General features: G+C 50.4%; 7 protein-coding genes across 7 annotated transcripts; 3 read left to right on the top strand and 4 right to left on the bottom strand.

The window, feature by feature from the left end:
• Positions 1–1443: 1443 nt before the first annotated feature.
• On the top strand, positions 1444–3249 carry PHATRDRAFT_12121 (predicted protein; the record flags this gene model as incomplete). Its single annotated transcript, XM_002179843.1, has 1 exon — positions 1444–3249. A coding segment is annotated over one exon (1806 nt), but the record flags the coding sequence as incomplete, so codon positions are not given.
• Positions 3250–3288: 39 nt separating this feature from the next.
• On the bottom strand, positions 3289–4970 carry PHATRDRAFT_45584 (predicted protein; the record flags this gene model as incomplete). The annotated part of the gene is made up of 1 exon (XM_002179648.1): positions 3289–4970. The coding sequence occupies exon 1, from the start codon at positions 4921–4923 to the stop codon at positions 3289–3291; it is 1635 nt and encodes a 544-aa protein (XP_002179684.1). The 5' UTR covers positions 4924–4970.
• Positions 4971–5152: 182 nt separating this feature from the next.
• On the top strand, positions 5153–6784 carry PHATRDRAFT_45583 (predicted protein; the record flags this gene model as incomplete). The annotated part of the gene is made up of 1 exon (XM_002179842.1): positions 5153–6784. Exon 1 carries the CDS (start codon positions 5363–5365, stop codon positions 6782–6784), a length of 1422 nt encoding a protein of 473 aa, XP_002179878.1. The 5' UTR covers positions 5153–5362.
• A 55-nt stretch (positions 6785–6839) lies between these two features.
• On the bottom strand, positions 6840–7898 carry PHATRDRAFT_35314 (predicted protein; the record flags this gene model as incomplete). The annotated part of the gene is made up of 1 exon (XM_002179647.1): positions 6840–7898. The coding sequence occupies one exon, from the start codon at positions 7896–7898 to the stop codon at positions 6840–6842; it is 1059 nt and encodes a 352-aa protein (XP_002179683.1).
• Positions 7899–8861: 963 nt separating this feature from the next.
• PHATRDRAFT_45582 (predicted protein) lies at positions 8862–9781 on the top strand. Its single transcript, XM_002179841.1, has one exon. The coding sequence runs from the start codon at positions 9051–9053 to the stop codon at positions 9714–9716; it is 666 nt and encodes a 221-aa protein (XP_002179877.1). The 5' UTR covers positions 8862–9050; the 3' UTR covers positions 9717–9781.
• A 94-nt stretch (positions 9782–9875) lies between these two features.
• On the bottom strand, positions 9876–11670 carry PHATRDRAFT_45581 (predicted protein; the record flags this gene model as incomplete). The annotated part of the gene is made up of 1 exon (XM_002179646.1): positions 9876–11670. Exon 1 carries the CDS (start codon positions 11601–11603, stop codon positions 9876–9878), a length of 1728 nt encoding a protein of 575 aa, XP_002179682.1. The 5' UTR covers positions 11604–11670.
• Positions 11671–11978: 308 nt separating this feature from the next.
• PHATRDRAFT_35311 (predicted protein) lies at positions 11979–17744 on the bottom strand (the record flags this gene model as incomplete). Its single annotated transcript, XM_002179645.1, has 3 exons — positions 11979–12379; positions 12458–17062; positions 17201–17744. 3 exons carry the CDS (start codon positions 17742–17744, stop codon positions 11979–11981), a joined length of 5550 nt encoding a protein of 1849 aa, XP_002179681.1.
• Positions 17745–18310: the final 566 nt, after the last annotated feature.

Raw genomic sequence — 18310 nt, 5'->3', positions numbered from 1 at the left:
CTGGAACGATACGTCTACATGATATAAGTGTAGATGCTACCTAGTGTAAGCTTAATTTATAATCTCTTATAATGGTATGCGTTCGACACAAGCATCAGTACCGGCTTCCCCTCTGTACCTATTGATAATTACCGGAATAGGTAGCAGTTTCCGGGTCTTTCCATTTTCTGTTGGACGATCCTTATGGTAGTGAGTCGGTGGCAGGACGTGATCACGTCAGATTCGTCGTCTTTCCTCGTGCCGCCTGGACGGCGACAAGTCTTGGTAGGTCTTGACAACTTCAAAGAGAGCGAACATCACACAGTCCCCCGCTTCTCTTATCATCCGATTTACTGTTTGAAATCTATCAGCAAAGGTCAGATCGGTGGTATCACTACCTCTTCGAAGTAAAAGCACATAGGAATGCGTTGGCGGATGGATCACTGCGACATTCCAAACCGCAAATATCCTAGAATTCAAAAGATGCCGTTGCCATCTACTCGTTCCTGGGTTACAGTCGCGACTTTGCTCCTACTCCATCCGGCCGAAGGTTTTCTCGGCGGCCTATGTCCCAGAAACCCCTTTCCTTACACCCAAACTGTATCCATAGAAAGGACGTATAGTCGAGCGATATCTGAAAAACAGCAACAGAAACGGAAACAGGAGGACGTTTTGGAAGCAGCTCACAAAGCGAATGAAATACTTAAACGGAATGGAACTCCGCAACATGCAGCTGATCTCATCGTCAATGGGTCTAGTGGTAGCCAAGAGGAGAGCAAACTAAAAGTCAGCACCAACACTTCCGATATTGAAAACTTGGCTGCCATGGCGGCCGAAGATTTGGTCGATCTCATGGAAGATATAAACAGCAAGCTGTCGGATGGGACTGCTAGTCTTTTGAAGAATCTGACCGAGAGTTGGGAAGACAAGCTGGTGAGATTACCGGAAAATTCAGCGACGGAGATATCCAAAGTTCTAGCAGACTTGGTCAAGCAGATTCAGAATGCGCAACAGGAAGAATTGGAAAGGCAACTGAACGAAATCGACAAACGCTTTGTACGACCTCTCGAAGATCTAGCCTTTTCAGACGTTCCCCTTTTGGAATCGAAGAGCAGGGCTGACGGTGGGAAGCGTTCTATTGCGTCGGACTTTTATGCGAGGACAGATCGAAGCTCTCTTATACTTATCGGGGAGAATTCTACCTTACCCGAAAGCCGAACGTTGCGTACAAGCGAAATACTGCGGAACTGGAACGTTGCACCATTTTATTACTCCATCGCTTTACTGACGCGATGGGTTCGAAAAGCATCGTATCCTTCGATTTACCTTCTTTCAACGTACAAATATCTTGCAACTTTGGTAAAGAGCAATTCAAAGCCAAATAAGAAAGGAACAGAGCAAGAAGTATTCGGTGGCGAGACTTTGCAAGCTGGTTGGAAGCGGACGGGCGAAATCGCAGCAAAGGGCAAGTGGGCACGGAAATGGGCAATTCTACGCAGATCCGCTGAAATTTGGGCGTATTTCAGTTCATTCTACATTAAAGATCGTCGCATTTCAGCGAAATATAACAGTGGCGCCTGGTCGGAAGAGAAGTTCAAAGCGGAGCGATCGCAGCTCGGTAAAGAAATTACACAGAACCTTCTCAAGCTCGGTCCAACCTTTATCAAAGTTGGTCAGCTATTCTCTACTCGCATTGATATTGTACCAAAAGAGTACATTGAAGAACTCAAACAACTTCAGGATAACGTTCCGGCCTTCTCTGGAGATTTGGCAGTACGGATCATCGAGGAGGAACTTGGCAAGCCAATAGACCAACTCTTTGATGAATTTGATCGAAAATCTCTTGCAGCTGCATCGCTTGGCCAAGTACACATTGCTCGTAAGGGTGACGAGATGCTAGCCATCAAGGTGCAAAGGCAATACCTCCGAGAATTGTTTGAAGTGGATTTGGGCCAGCTTCGCCAGGTTGCTGTTTTTGCTGATGCCTTGGATCTCACATCGGAAGGGGGTCTTTTGGATCGAAATACACAACGCGACTGGGTCAGTGTGTTTCAAGAGAATCAACGCTTGCTTTATGAAGAGATTGACTACATTAACGAAATGAACAACTGCAACAGATTTCGTGAGAACTTCAATACTGCAAAATTCAGACATATACGGGCTCCAAAAACATACCCTGAGTTCACCACAGACAAAGTTATGGCGATGGAATTTTTACCTGGTATCAAGGTAACAGACAAAGAGAAAATTGAGCAGGCTGGCTTAGACCCAATTGATATCAGCGTGAAGATGGCAGAGGGTTTCCTCGAACAGCTGTGCCGACATGGATTTTTTCATTCCGACCCTCATCCTGGGAACGTTGCAGTAGAAAAAGGTCCGGACGGGGAGGCAGTAATAATATTCTACGATTTTGGCATGATGGACAGTTTCGGTGACGTGCAGAGAAAAGGCCTCGTTGACTTTTTCTTTGCGGTCTACTACGACGCAAATGTCAAAGATGCGATGGATGCGCTCGAACGACTCGGAATGCTAAGAAATGGTCCTGATATCGACCGAGTTGCTGTTGAGCGTGTCGGTAAGGATTTTATCGATCGGTTTCAGGAAACACTTAAACGAGACGCATCGTGGGAGAACGAGCTTTCGGAAGAGGAGCGGAAAAGAATCACTCGGGAACGACGAAGGAAATTGGGCGAAGAATTTCTCTCTTTGAATCGTGATAGTCCGTTTGTCTTCCCGCCCACGTGGACGTTCGTCTTCCGTGCTTTCTTTTCGATTGATGGAATTGGGAAGACGCTTAACCCACAATATGATCTTACGAAGCTAACGCTACCGTACTTGAAAGAGCTCCTTGACTTAAAAGATGGTAACGCTTTCAAAACAACATTGATTCGGATAGGCAAGCGCTTAGGTCTCCGACCTGAAGATATCAATCAAGCAGTTACACAGCCACGCCGAACAGCAAGAGTGGAGGACGTGGTCACGCGCATGGAGCAGGGAGACTTCAAGTTACGCGTACGAGCGCTAGAAGTTGAGCGGGAACTGGAGCGCAGCAAACTTGTGCAGAAAAACACCTTTCAGGCAATTCTTTCTGGGTTACTTTTCCAAGGAGCCGTTTCCTTGGCAACTGTAGGTAGTGGTCTTTACGCTGCAGGTCCGATCAGCCGTACTCTTTTTGCCGTGTCCGCGGTACTCGGTATCCAAATACCTTTCGGTATTTTCCGGTTGCGAAAACTTGACAAGTACAACGCTGGGTACGGCTTGAATAAATAGACCTGGGCGTTGATGCCTAAATCAATAAATTTCCATTAGCTATGGCGAATCATCTTTGCAGAGCACACCTAGCGCAAAGACGCCGAAAAGGGTAGCAAGACCGGCAGCGGCACATTCAATACCAGGCATTCCGAGAATTGTATCCGCAACGATCCCCAGAATAAATGGCGCGAAGATGTACGTTCCGTCTCCAGCTGCTCGTGGTAAGGCCAATGCAGTGGCTTCGGCTCCAGCTGGGGCCATCTCTTGCGCATACGCGGTCAAAGCAGGCCCTTGAGCTGACGCTCCGACACTCCAGCCCAGTACTACGGCAGAGAACGCAGCGCTTTGAAGTCCAATCTGTGGTACACCGATCGGGATGAGAAACGATCCCATGCTACTGGTAGCAGAAAGGCTAAGAGCAGCGGGCACCAGCATGAGACTTATTGCACTAAAAGTCCCACTGAGGATAGCTGTAGACTTTGCGCTAGTTCGATCTGTAAGCCAGCCTCCAACTGGTGCTCCTAACAAACCACTTAAGCCGGCAGCCGACAATAGAGCACCCGCGCCAACGGCTCCTCCAGGTAGCACATTAACTGCCAATAAAGGAATACTAGCAATCTTGCAGGCGAATCCAAAGCTTGCTCCGCATTGGCATAGGGCGAGACCTCGCCACTGGTTCTTAGAAAGTAGCTTCCCCCAGTCGCCTTCAGAGATATAAAATTTCGCCGAATCAAGGGTCTTCCCAGGTGCGCCTATCGGCGTTTCCACTTCCAATTGTCTACTCTTTGACGTCGCACGCGAAGTTGCTCCAATAGTTTCCGGGAGAAAGATGTACAGTATAAGCGTTAACACTGCTGCAAAGCTGACACACAAAAACGAAGCACGAACCCCGTACGTTTCTACCACAATGCCACCCACGGGAGCATCGATAGCAATGCCCAGCGCAATTGTGGCTTGTTGTGCTGCCAGTGCTCGACCCCGCAAATTCGGCGCCAAGCCGGCGAGATCGGCCAGCATGCCACGTTCGCCTGCTTCCGAAACACATCGACCGGCACCTAGTCCCAAGCGCGCCACCAACAATCCCACAATGTTGGTGGCCAAGGCGGTGCCAATGTCCGCCACAGCAATGGCAGCCATACCCATGAGCATTGCGGGTTTGCGGGCGCGATCGGCAAAATTACCACCCCATTTGGCGCCCAACAAGAGAGCCACGGCTGGAGCCGAAATGACAATGCCGTTCGTGGCACTGGAGAGTCCAATTTCTTTGCCATAGAGCGGAATGGAGGGAATGACAGCACCGACTCCAATAAAAAGGATGAATTGGGAAAGAAGGAGCAGCACCAACGGGTTACCGACCGAATCTCGCGGAAAGCCAAATAGAGACGGTTCTGGTTGCGTATCGTCGGCATCCAGTTTTGCCGAAAGTGGTATCCATGCTTGGACAGGAAAGCCTAACGGGACCACCTGCGGGTTATTCGGAGGAACTCCCCGGAGCCGGGCGGTAGACAGAGCAATGGGAGCCGTGAAGCAGTTCGTAGCTGGTACAATCCAACCCAAAACAGCGAGGAGGCCGAAGGCGGTAGACACGGGCTTTCTCACTTTCGGGAAAAGGTTTAACCTCGATCTTTCCGACTTTCTGTTCGGGCTTCTCTGAAATTGAAGAACCGCTGGTCTGTCTGTCATTGTATACATTCACATTCGACTCTAAACAGTATTGCACATTTGCATCTCCGAGAGCATTTTGATCGAGGATTCTTGACCCTTGATGGTTCATAGATAGTTAATGTTGCTCATTTGTTCTGTCAAACACCCGGATTATGAAAACGTCGACCGAATGTGACTGCTCACATTCTATATTGTACGTCAGACGTGCAGACCGAAAAAGGCCTCTCCAATGTTAATTTCTGTCCCATTTGTGTGCTTTACTTTAACAGCCAATTACGGTTCCATTAAATTACAGTTAGTACGAGTCTCTTTCGTTCGCCGCAGCACTCTTTCCATATCCATCTAGAATCCAACACCCTACCGTTTGCAACTTCCCTTCTATGCTTGCGTATGTGTGAATTTTGCCTCAACATCAATAGCAAAGGCGACGCTGTTCATCCCGACTTTGCCGGATTTTTCTCCGCCGATGCAATTGAAGCCGCCATCCGCCAGGTCAACACGCCTCGTCGTCCCGCACCACTTGTCGACGACGATTCCCTCGCTTCCGATGACACGGATGGCACCTAACATAGGGTTGTCCGGTTTAGTATCATCGTCATCGTGGGAGGATATAGCCGTGCCGGCGACAGTGGTCCCCGAGCCTTGTCCGGACGAACCAAATTTGTACCAGTTGCCGGGCGATGTCCATCCAACTTATCGACCCGTGCCGGCGCTAGCGACGGTTGTAATATGGGTTTCGGCGACTCTTGTTGGTGTCTTGACAACATGGAAGCGGAAACTGTCTTGGGTACTACCATTCGTAACCGTACAAGCCGGTGGTAGTGCCGGATCGATTCCTTGGAAAAAGCTTTCCTTTGCTATTTGCAAGGCAGTAGTAATGGGATTGGCGGTATCCACTGCTCTACAGGACCTGATACGACCCCCTTCCCGGATATCCATCGAAACGTTGCGGCAGAAATATTTCTTACCGTCACGTCTGTCCAAATATACCACCCTTACGATCGCCAACGAAACACTTGGTGTTCATTATCTGGAGTGCGTGACAGTGAACGAGGAATCCAACGGTGCGCATCGAGTGTTGTATTGCAACCACGGGTTTGGGGCATCGAGTTTGAGTTGGTTGCCAGCTTTGCCAGTTTTGACGAGTCGATTGAACTGTAACGTTGGTCTAAGCCACGATGCAGCGGGCTTTGGCTTTACCGGACGTCCACACGGTCTGGAATCCTACACGAGCAAATCGTCGGCGAGCATCGCCAAGCAATTGTTGCTACCGTGTTTGAAAAGTAATGCCGAGACTACTGTTGTCTTGATGGGTCATTCCATGGGTTGTATAACTACACTCCAACTTGCTTTGCAGTTGGATGTTTGCGTCCCGAAACGCATTATTCTGTGTGCACCAGCGCTTGGCCTCCGATCGGGTAAAAAGGGTAAACAGAATGGCCGCCGCTACCTCCCAAAAGTACTCGTGGATATTCCCGCTTCTTATCTTTTACGACGGGCTGTGGGAAGGCCAGGCTTTTGGCGTAGAGGCTTGTCGGTGGCATGGGGAAATGCAAAGCTCTTGTCAGACACGGACTGTTTGCGTTTTCAATGGCCTTCAATTGGGAAAGGATGGGAACGAGGACTCCTAGACTTTGCGAGAGCGCAGAGTCTTACTAGAGAACTGTCCACGGACGAAGAGATTTTGCGGAATGTCATGGCACTGCCCAACACAACAATTGATGTGATTGTAGGTGGTAAAGATAGAATTGTCTCCCCTCAACGCATTCGAAAATTTCTTGCGGCATTTCCGAATATCAATATTGTTGAGCTTGATGATGTTGGTCATGATGCATTCGAAGAAGATGTAGAGCTCTTTGTGAACACCGTTGATGACTTGCTGAAATAGAATAAAAAACAGTGACCGTATCCCTTTGGAGATGGTGATAACTCTCTATATGTGCCTACTCTTCGCGATTGTTTGTATCGGACAGCCCACTGAACAACCCGAGAGACGGCTTAGGCATTGGGCGCCAGTTGAATATATCGACACCGATATTGATTTTGTCGTTCAACTTTTTCAGTCGCCACCACCAAAAATATTTTCGTGATTTCATTTTGTGTTCCTCGGAGATATCTCGGGGAGGCTTGTGTATCCAAGGCTTATCTCTCCCTGTAAAGTGCACAAACGAGTCATAAGGTGCAATACAGGTTCTTTGTGCCCATCTTAAACACTCCTGGTAAAACACTTGGATGGGCCGTGAAGTATTCCAGAGAACGTCCCGTTTCCGCTTTTGTAGATAGACTGTCCCGTTTGGTAAAGCGGACCATGTTTCCACGTGATTGGCACAGATCAAGGATGCATTCTTCTTTTGATACTTCACCCAGTAATACAAGAGCCCTTGGTCACCGTGGGCGGCTTGAAAGGTCCAATTTTGTCCGCGATATTTGGTGGACCGCCAGGAGTCCGGCTCGGCCATGACGTGCCCCCAGCCTTCCACAGAGTCGAAAGTAGTCCCCGGCATCGATTTTACTTTCTGTTTGCGCTTTTGCATGACCTCTTGTAGCTCTTTGTACTCGCCGTCTCCCGGCTGGAGCATGAACAAACCCGCGTTGGATGGCTCAAGAGGGCCTGCCACAACTACGTTCGGACGCAAAATAGACTCCGGCCCCGCGTCCGAAAGGTGAAAGAAAAAGTCCAGATTGGCAACCGGCAAAACATCGGCGTCAAGGAAAAGAACTCGTCGGTATTTAGTGAGTGTGAGGATACGGAATTTTTGTAAAGTGGCATCGTAAAAGCTCTCCGATATTGGTTTGGGTATGTACCGGATTTGGACCTCAACCCTTTGCAGCAATCGAACCTCGGGTGGCGGAAGCTCTTCTCCGTCGTACGACGGAGACATTTGTATAAAAACAATTCGATCCGCAGTAGAGCCTTGTTCGCTGAGTATGTCAGCAGCAAGAAGAACATTGTAGAGAAAGCCTCGGTATCCGGGGTGGTCTGGGTTGCACCCACCAATCATGAAAGCGTACGCATACGGGGAGGTTGCGTTTGATTGTACCGTGCAACTCCTGTTTTTTCCACTACTGTGATGTCGGATGTGTCTGGCCCTTCCAGAATAAGAAGCACTTACCAAAGTCATCGTTTCGCTGGCTATTGCATTCTTTCGTATGGGAGGTTCGAATGATGTGATATGTGACCAGGATGCGGGAACCTTATGGTTGAAAGTTCGAAAGAAGGATGTGACATATAGTAGATATAGAGCCATTGCAACAGTAAGGACTCGCAGCAGGAGTATCCGATTATTGCATCTCCTCCCGGCCGGGACAGTCTGATTCAAACTCATTGCTCGAACCTCTACTTTGCGAAGCCGAATGGTGTCTATTGCTGGGCAGAATGATTGATGCTGGAAAGGTGCACATTCCTAGGACCAAGAATGCAAGGTCTTTACTGGTCTCCAATTCAAAGAAAGAAGGGATACAGGGCGATTGTGAATGGCGGGACGATAGGCAGCCGGATTGCTCTACTGCGTTCTGCAGCACGAATATTGGCGTTTCATTGTCCCTTTACGGGGGTCACAAAACTATTGCGATACTCCCAGCAGAGTTTTGAATAATTGCACGTGGAATGCCTCACGTCCCAGCCGCACTTCAGGATCTACGCTACTTGCACTGTGTTTTTCTCTATACTTCAGGATAGCGACATTGTTTTCATAATCTTTTCGATCGATTCGGACATTGGAATGTGTCTGTCCTAAACTTTCGAAATGTCCCTCTTCATTAGGAAGAGTAGAGTGACCGATTCGAACGCGGAACTACAGCACGCTCCGCCTCAAAATAGCAACCCCAGGGCTACCATATCGTTTGCGGTAGCGCAGTCATACGCTGTGCGAACACCGCTGTCGACACAGCCCCCACGCAGGAAGATACGAGAAGCACACCCGTTCTCGTCGCTCTAGAGTCTCTCCGACCAGATAGTCAACACATCGTTTCTTTCTACTGGGCATCACTACCCTTGATATTCTGCTTCCTGTTGCTGCACGGTTTCCTTTTGGCAATCCTCACTCCATCCAGTTCTGTTACTGTGTATTGCGTCAGTGCAGCCTTTCTTCGATTCGTCGTTCCAGAATCTACCTTGCCATTCGTCGCCCGACTCCAGTAGCAACGCAGCTACCATGACCGACGCTAGTACGCCCAGTAGCGACCAGTCTTTTGTCACCAATCCGGAGCAATGGCTCGAATCCTTATGCAAACGCGAAGAGTTGCTCTGTATCGTGATTTTCCGCGGTGCCTGGTGCAAGTACGATCGACACTACTTGCGTAAGCTCGGAGAGCACCACCAGAACGTGATGAAGGACGACAAGACACAGTTAGTGGCGTGGACTAGTCAAGGCGCCCAAGCCGCGCAACAGGCGGATGAAGAATGGGGCCTGACTAAAGAATTCGGCTACGACATGGTGCTCGGCGACGAGACCAACGCGCTCGCAAACTGGCTCAAGGAGGACGAGATTCTGCCCAGTATCGTAACCGCGACACCGGAAGCCGCGCACGTCCAAGACCTCGTTCCGGATAGCGACAACGCCTATCCCAACGGTATTGTCATGCCTGCTATGGTCTGGTACGCTCATCACGGAAATTTGGTTGCGACCTGGACGGCCTCTTGCGAAGCTCCCGGATATGGTGGCCCCAAACGTCCCGATCCCACTGATCTCTACGAGCAGGTGCTCAAGCGCAAGCATGCTCTCGATCACGGCAGCGCCATTATGCCCGTACACGGGAATGAACTCAAAATGTGCACGAATGATTGGGAAGTGACCGCTGCGAATTGTGATGTTTTGTAAAGCAAATAGAAAGTTATTAGTGCAGCGTCGTTATTCGATTGCACTAGTAAAAATCTCATGTTCGCAACAGCATGTACTAACAGTAGGCTTTGTGCTTGTTTTTAGCAAAAACGGAACCACTGTAGTAATCCATAAGCATGTCGTTGTATCAGCCAAAGGTTACCCTGAAGTGTTGCTACGAAAGCATTCCGGTCCAATGTCTTGCAGGAGGAATCGTTTTGCAATAATTTGCAACGTTCGTTTCTGTCGCGCAGCCACCGCTGTATCGGCACCAAGCTCATACAGAGTGCATAAATTCATTGCTACACGTTCAGTCAGATAGCGTGTTGGGTCTTCTCGGATCAAGCTTTCCATTACCTGAATGGCCTTCTGTAAACGAGAGGTATAGAGCGCACACAAGGCCAGATTGTTGAGTACTTGACTATACAAACCTTCATACGTTTCGTTGCTGACCAGAACAAAACCAACCCAGTCGTCGCGACTGTATTCGGGAACAGTGCATTGATTGGCTCGCATGCGCTCCGTTGCTTGCCGAAAAAACTCGAGCGCTTCGTCATACTTTCCATATGCAAAGCAAACAAGTCCCTCGTTGGAAAGTAATTGGCACGGTACATGTCGCGTTGCAACGTGCTTGGATAGCACTCCCTCTTTGGCGGTATCGTCCAACGCATTCCAAACATCAGAGGCTTGCTGAAAAATTTGCGCCGCTTCCGATACTGCGCCCGCTTGCAAAAGAATACGGCCTTGACGTGATAATATCTCACTTTGGTAGGCATATTTCAGAACGAGAGCGGCAACGGACCGCTGCCCCTTTTCGACTAGCGTTTCCACTTCATTAGCTACAAGCCCATCCAAAGCTTCCATCATTCGTTCCAAGCATGCTACTGCCATGCGCCATTCTTGGCGCTGTACAAAAATATTCGAAAGTACGTGCTCCACCTGTAATAACGAAGCAGATTGAGATCCCAACGACGCGTCCTTTTCGGCGTTTAGCCGAATTTTCGTCCGAATCGCCCACAATGCGTCTATGGCAATTTGCTCAGGATCACCATCTGATCCGTCCTCAGAAACGAACTGAAGACTGATTGCGCCCCAAATGTGCAAACTCCAAGGGATCCAGGAAGGCGCGTGTCCACCAACGTGGTGTCCAAAACTCCACCGGTCTAATTCTTGACACAACGCCTCACGCTGGCGTGACTTCCACCAACCGTGGCAACACAGAGACATAATTTCGACAACTTCTGCTTGTTGGGATTCTAAGCTCGGCAGCGCTTGTGCAGGATTGTTCAAAAGTGCCGAATAAATAGGAGCATGCTGAATGCTCTTCGAGTCTCGCAGCAATTGCATACCCACTACCACCACGGTCTCCCAAGCGCGGCGCGTCACTAAAAGCCGTAGCTTTTCGAGTTCAGAAATATCCGTAGGTAATGGCTCGGGCTGTATAACTGGTTCCAACCCTTGATCGGCGCGTCGCGACGGACCTGACAAAAAGGCATCCGCCAAATCATCCATTTTTTCCGTCGTCGAGAGAGTATTCCTGATTGGTGAAATGGAGGTTGGTGGGTGAGCCGATGGGATATTTATAGGCACTGTCTCGGCTGGTACCAATGCAGGTCGCGAAGGCGCGGAAGGCCGAGGGAGCTGACTACTCCGATCGAGCAGCTCGACCCCGTCCATCCGTGCCATTACGTTCAACGAAGCGCTACCAAAATCGGAAGCTGAAGTTGTTTCCGAAATGTTCTGATGCGCTGATGATGCGGATGCCGCGACAACTGACAAGTCTTCCCTTTCAAGCGCAGCCGGGGCCGATATTGTGGCGAGAGGAGTGGAATGTCTGAAACCCGAAGCATCGGACTGGGAGGTTGATCTTTCTTCTTTTGTTGGCATAATATGTACACACCACGGAACAAGCTAACAATTTCAAAGATGCTAGTGCGCTGTATTTCTTCCTTGCTTCACAAATCATACATGGAAATAGCAAGTAGGATCACCCATCGTCCAGCACTGTTTTACAGCTAGTCACTAGACGCCGCTTTCTCAGTCTTCACCCCCAGTGCTCTTGTGTCCGGGTGACATCACGGCAAAAGTGTGAAACTAACGCACTTGATACTTATTGGAGCTACAACAACGAACTGAGACTACATGCTTAAATTCTTATCGTCCTCTTTTCTATTATTCCCTTCCGTTTAGTCGTGTATAATACCAAGACCATCATCTCGTAGAAGACCACATTAATTTTCATAAAGTTCAGGGTAAGGCCACTTACTGGGACATGTACTGAAAGGCCTCTTCAATAGACGACAGACGATCCAACAGGTTTGCCGTTCCTGATGAGGCTTCCAATTTTCCCTTAAGCGCTTCAATCTTTGGACGAAGTCTACCAGATGCTGTCGCCCGTCGGAGCTCCGAAAGTGCCGTCTCGACATCATTGCTTGCCGCTAGTCCGCTAGATTGTGCAGATGTCGCCCAGTGCTGAAGCAAATCCAATGTCGCTTCTAGGTTGCGAAGTCGATGTCGGCTATCGCCGCCCACGACTACTTGGTCCTGCGATTCAGTAAGCACTTCATACGAGCCCAAAATCGCTATGTATGGCACTCCAGCATCGGCCATCACAGCCAAAGCCCACCCGGCCGACGAAATCGATGAGCAATGGCTTGCTAGGCCTACACCAAAGAGACACGCCCGAATACTAAGATACCAATCGAATGTCCAGCATGCTTAACACAACCACATAAACGTACCTTCCAAAGCAAGCATCAAAAAATCGAGTGGGAACACATAGTCTGCTCCAGTTCCGTACAGCTCCCGCCCAAGTTCGACGATACGTTGTCTCAAAAGGTTGGCCCAGTCTCCATTTTCAAACAACAGGATTCCGTCGTCCATGCTTTCTTCGCCGCGCAACAGCTGTACACCATCCCCTAGGTCAACGTCGGCAGCAAAAGAGTTAAGAAAGCGATAGGCGACTTCGTCTCGTGTTGCACACGGCAAGACATCTTCGCATATCAAAAAAGTCCAAGCCTTTTGGATTGTGCTCATTTCCGTGTGACGGCATGCATGAAGGATATGCAAACATAGATCCCAAAGTGGAATCGCGGATGTAAAATCATTGTACAAGTCCGAGACGGGTGTCAATGTGTAGCATAATTGACTGTATTTCTCGGATGTCACCTCAGGCGGAAAATTTGGCTTCGAGGAATCTACGGCCCGAAGAACACGGCTCTGGATGCGAGCGAGATCAAGTGTCTCGCTCACTTCCTTGACCTTTTGCGCGATATCTTCGGATGATAAAGAGGAATGTGTGGGTCGTTGGCCGTCAGACAAAGCCGCCTTGAACGAATTTAAAGCACGCGAAAGACTCTCAATTCTTTCTGTTAGAGAAAGCTGAAGGTTGTTGTTGCTGGCATGATCCCACGAGATTTGGCCGGCTTCTATATGCTTCAATTGAACATTAAAGTATCGCCAGAGCAGATCTGGATCGTCCCGCTCGCGTAGCCACTTCTCGAGATCGGGGCTATCGAGGCGTAGTAAGGTATTTACATGGTTGCTATCGACCAACTGTCTAAAAAATGCAGCAAGAAACTGACGATCCGAAGCAGCTGCGCTAGCTGATACCATACGGTCGGCAAGTTCAGGTTGAGTATTCAGCAAAACTGTCATATGGTGGAAAACTAGAGCATAACAGGTATCGATTGCATCTTTTGCAGTGACGGAAGTACCGTGAGCAAATGTTGACGACGTGGAAGATGTAGCTTGCGCAGAAGCAGCCTGGTCCGATTCGCGCCTCTTGTGATAAAGATGCTGCTCCCAAGAGAGAGAGGAAGCAGACCCAGTTGTCGAGCTCGTTAGTACAGACGAAGAGCTGGTAGACGGGACTTCACTTTTGAAGTTTGCTGCTGTAAGCAAACATATCTCAACAATACTCGCAACATCTTCGAGCTGCATAAGGGACTGTGCAGCTTTCGCGAGCGGACTCCCATACTGTAAGGCGCGATTGGCGATCTCGCTATGAGACTCCTGTCTCCGTTGATGAAGGATTCTGCCAGTTATGAGAGGTGCACTGTACCAATGACCTGCTGCGCTCCGAAAATTTGAGGCAGCTTGCTGAGTAAGAGCTAAACGTCTCGAAGAAAGAAGTTGCGAAGACGATAACGCTTCGGCTGCCAAACGGAGGCCCATGTAAGCAAACCGAGAGCCTGGAGAGAAAAATAGATAACATTGCTCGGCAAATAAGTTGGCTATGCGGTCCGTCTGTGCGGAAGGGACAACGAACGCAGACTTGCTTGATACTGAAGCTGTAACAAGAGAATTCAACAAATTTTCAAGTCGGTCTTGCCCTTCGGAAGTTTCAACCAATTGCGCAATTGTCAATCCATGTAGGAGCCCCCAGTCGATCTCTCGAAGCTCTGTCATTTCCTGCACACGATGAAGCAAAGCTATCAAATTGAGCAGCTGAATTGTGCGAGCGAGTAATCGATACAACGAGTGAATATTCTTTTCTTCAATCAAATGAGCCAAATGTTCAGCCTCTCTTGGCGAGAGCTGCGCCGAAACTAGAGTGTTTCCAGAACGTAGATGGCTCTGGTATTCCAGTGCCTGAGTCAAATATTGGTGATGCCCCTCGGAATCGTCAATATCCATGGAGCTATCTTGGTTTTGCTGCTTTCCTGGAACAGTCTTAATGGCCCGCGAAAAAACATTTCGAACCAATACCAAAAGGTTTCGTAAAGGGGTCTTTATCCTTTCCAGCCCATCTGGATCAAACAGAACTTCAACTTTTGCTGGCGTCCATCGGGTTCCCTTACCCATGGACCAAGTACTTTTGACCGAGCGGCCCTCCGTAATGACAACACCTGGCTTGTGCCACATTGGCCGTACAAGTCGAGCAAAGAGAAGAGTGAGACCTTCGCTGAGTGCTGATGGCTTAAAGTCATACCCGGGGGGTACCAGGGCATCCTTAGAGACAGGCATGCTTCCAATCGATGAGCTCGTATTCAGATTGGGATCAGCATGCGGCACAAGCTTGGGAACGAAAGCTCGGGCTAAAGCAGCCTCGCACGCACGTCGCCGAAGCTGTTCGCTGACGCCAGTTTCTTGTGGGGTTGGTCCAGATCCAATGGCAATAGCAAGGCACATAGCGCATCCCTCTTTGTATCCATAGCTGGAAAAGAAGCTGGTAATAGACGAGTCATGAACTATATTTTCACCGGCGGCCATCAAGACACTGACCAAGCTCGACATAAGTGACTTGAAGCCGAAGAAGTGAAGGCCACCCACATTCAATACTACAAACTCCCTTCCCGACTCTAAATGCTGTGTTGCAAATTGATTCAAAGGGGCCACTGGTGGTTGTAAAAGCCACGATCGAAGCCGAGCCGAACGAGGTATACTTGTGGCTGAAGACGTAGCGGAGGGAGATATGTTGTATCGACCGCTTCTTTCACTTGCTGTCGCGCTGAATCCCTGTGATGCATTTCTCTTCGAAAGCCTGTACTCAGGGCCCTGACTTTTTCCCAGAGAGGGAAGCGGCGACGATGTGTCGTATGTAATACCGTATCGAAGTGGACGGGAAAGCATAAGATTCCAAACAGCGGTCGTCGCCACCGTCAGCGCGACGGAGGCAACAGAGTTGCTGTGAACCATGGTACCCTTGGTAGCCTGTTGGATTTCCTTCGACGTCGAGACGTCGGCTCGAATCTTAGAAGGAGGAAAGAATGTTGGAGGTATTCCCAAGTCGAGCTCTGAATCAGACGGAGTCTGAGATCTGCTCAGCATCAAGAGAAGATCGCTGGTTTCGTCGGTGATAGGAGCAATATCCCACACGAGTCCACCCGGAAGCATTGCATCGACATTTCTGGCGGTTTCGCCGTAGGATGAAGTTGTGGGCACAGAAAAAGTTTCGCAGATACCACCTGGCGCCACTAGTTGTTGAGAGGATTGTGAGCTTAAGGACACTGTTGAAAGGGCCTGTAGTTCACGAATTCCGTTGGTGTCGTTCGTTTCTGGCAAGCGCGCGATCGCATCAGGGCAGGTGGCCAGAATTTGATCACCAACCTGCCGGCCCGCCAACTCGTTGGACGATAGCGGTGGCTCCATGGCCACCACAAAAACGCCCTGGCTATAGAAACTTGCATCAACCCGAGGTATCTTGTCCCGAGCGATTTTCGGAGCAACGCTGCCGTTGATGTTCAGGTTGACGGCCCCGTTATCCTGTGACGCTTTCATATCTGCTGGAGGTGGTGCACGAACATGGCAGAGCGTCAACCGAGTCGACGGCGCCAACGGTCTTATCGGACCGAATCCATCCACTGGGCCACTGGCCAAAACTTGCGAGGACAGAGACGACAGGTATAGTCGCAACCCTCCCTCTGTGACGGCCACCAGGGTCAGTCTAGAACTTTCCCGTCGAGTAATTACATGAATGGATCGTGGTAGCAAGATGCCACCCGTCGTGTCTTGGCGTGCGCGTCGCGGTGCGTCGGCCTCCGCCAATTTAAGAATAGTGCGTGCGCCTTCCATGCCGCCCACGCCAGCTTGGGCCGCGCTACCGCCACCGGGAAAACTAATTTTAGCCACGGAGCGCTGATGACTAGACGGTGGTAGCATTTGACCCCGCGAGACGGCTTCCAGGTAAAGTCGTGCCGTTTTGGCCACATCTGCTGCAGCCGTCAGGGGCAGGGCATCGTTCTTGGCCAAATCAAAGGCACCGATCCAACCGTTGGATGCTAGCGTGTACAGGCATTGCCGTTCGGCGTCGACCACCATTTGTACAATTTTCCCCCCGCCCGTGGCGTTTTTACCCCCCAATAAGGCCGAGGTTCCCTGTAAGAGAAAATCAGGTAGGAGCGCATTCGCTACGGCCGAAACGTTGGAAGAGCGATTGAGTTTCCGACACTTACGCGGACGAGCTGTTGTTTGGTGATTGCGATCATCGCTGAACCACAGACGCTTGCCCCGTGCCAAGAAGCTCGTCCCGGCTGTCTCGTGATGATCTTCTACAACGGACGGGAGGTCCAGGTCACCGTCGTAAAAGAGTTCCAGTCGATCGTGGAGTGGCAATTGCTGCGGATCCGAAAGCGGTCCAATTTCGTACGTAACTTCGTAAACACAACCGTCTTCGCCACCGAGAAAGATCCGTCCCGTGGGTGTTCCCACGACGGACAACATACGAACCATGTCGGTGGGCATGGTAAAGGAAGTGGGGACGAGCTGGAGAGCCCGGTCGGGTCCGTGATCGAAACTAGCGGCTCCAGAAGCATCAGTCTCTGTCGTACGAGCCAAGGCGCACAAGAGGATTTCGTCCAAAGTGGTGACAATCAAGCACCATTGTACGTTTGATTTAAACACGCCTACCGAAGCCAGAAGAAGAAATGGTAAGAAGGAGAAATTGGTACCGTAAAATCGTGTTTGCGTCGAAACGGTAACAACACTAGCAACACCAACGATAATGCACTATCATCACCGGCACAGTCAGGCACAGTACTGACCCTTTTTGGGTGGAGCAATCCCTACAGACACGATCGACTGTCCACTGGGAGTCACAAAGCTGCAAAAAGAGGATCCATTGGCGCCGGCGCGAGTGCTCCACAAAAAGAGCTTATCATCCGAAGACATCCAAGCCAAATTGGCTTCCCGGAGCAATCCCATGAGCGATCCCCGTTTCGTCTTTTGCAACTGCTGTCGGAGTATCGGTGACAGAGGCACGGAGCGCAAGTGCCGGAGAGCCGCGACGGGTGGAGCGACGGCTCCGTGCGTCGGTGCGTACGCGGAGGTTGTCGTGGGACGGGGCGACGTCGGCACGCCACCGCCGCCGGCGTGGTAGTAGCCCGCTGCTCCCGGACTCCCACTCGACGCCACGCGTCGGTACAAGTCCGCGTCTGGCGCCGCTTCGTCGTCCCGTAAGGCCCGTAGGACGGCGCGTCCCGCGGCGTGCAAGGGACGAAAGTCGTCCCGCCAGTACGCGTCGAGCGTCTGCTGTGGCGGCGCGTACGGAACGTGTCCCGGTGGTCGGTTCGATTGGGAGGACACCATGGTGGTAACTACAGACGCGTCGGTCGGTTCGGGATGCAATGGAATGGGAAACGATACAAACGTGTATGTGTGCGTGTGTAATTCTAGAAAGCACTACTTGTACCGAAAGGCAAAGACAATGGAGACGAGCGGAGAGAGAGACAGAGACCAACCCGTGTGCGTGACCGACGCCCATCGGAGGATTTGCGGTGGAGGTCCACGCGCGGTTCCTCTACCGCGGCAGTAGGTAAGCAACCAACCGTAAGCGTACTTGAACCGTACGGCAACGTTCGTACTACAGATATTGCCTGCACCGAGTGAGCGAGCATGGACGCCCTTCCGGGTCCGCTCTGTCCGTCGCACGAATTCGCGCCATCGAGTGCCAATCCTCCCGTAGCCCATAGCCAATCGAGATTTGATTCTGTGTCTGTCTGTTGGTAGTAGGAGTTGTTTCCGCACGCTCGCGTTTCAACGGCTAGATTTCCGTTGGACGGACGTTTGTCATGATTGTAGGAATGTCGTCTTCTCAATCCGGTGGCCGGACCAGCGCGGGGACGCCCGTTGATTTGGAGTAGTGGACCCACACT

Source organism: Phaeodactylum tricornutum, chromosome 7 (assembly GCF_000150955.2).
Source record: "Phaeodactylum tricornutum CCAP 1055/1 chromosome 7, whole genome shotgun sequence".
NCBI lineage: Eukaryota > Bacillariophyta > Bacillariophyceae > Surirellales > Neidiaceae > Phaeodactylum > Phaeodactylum tricornutum.
Note: the sequence above shows the minus strand (reverse complement) of the source record. Positions and strands in the feature narration are given on the sequence as shown.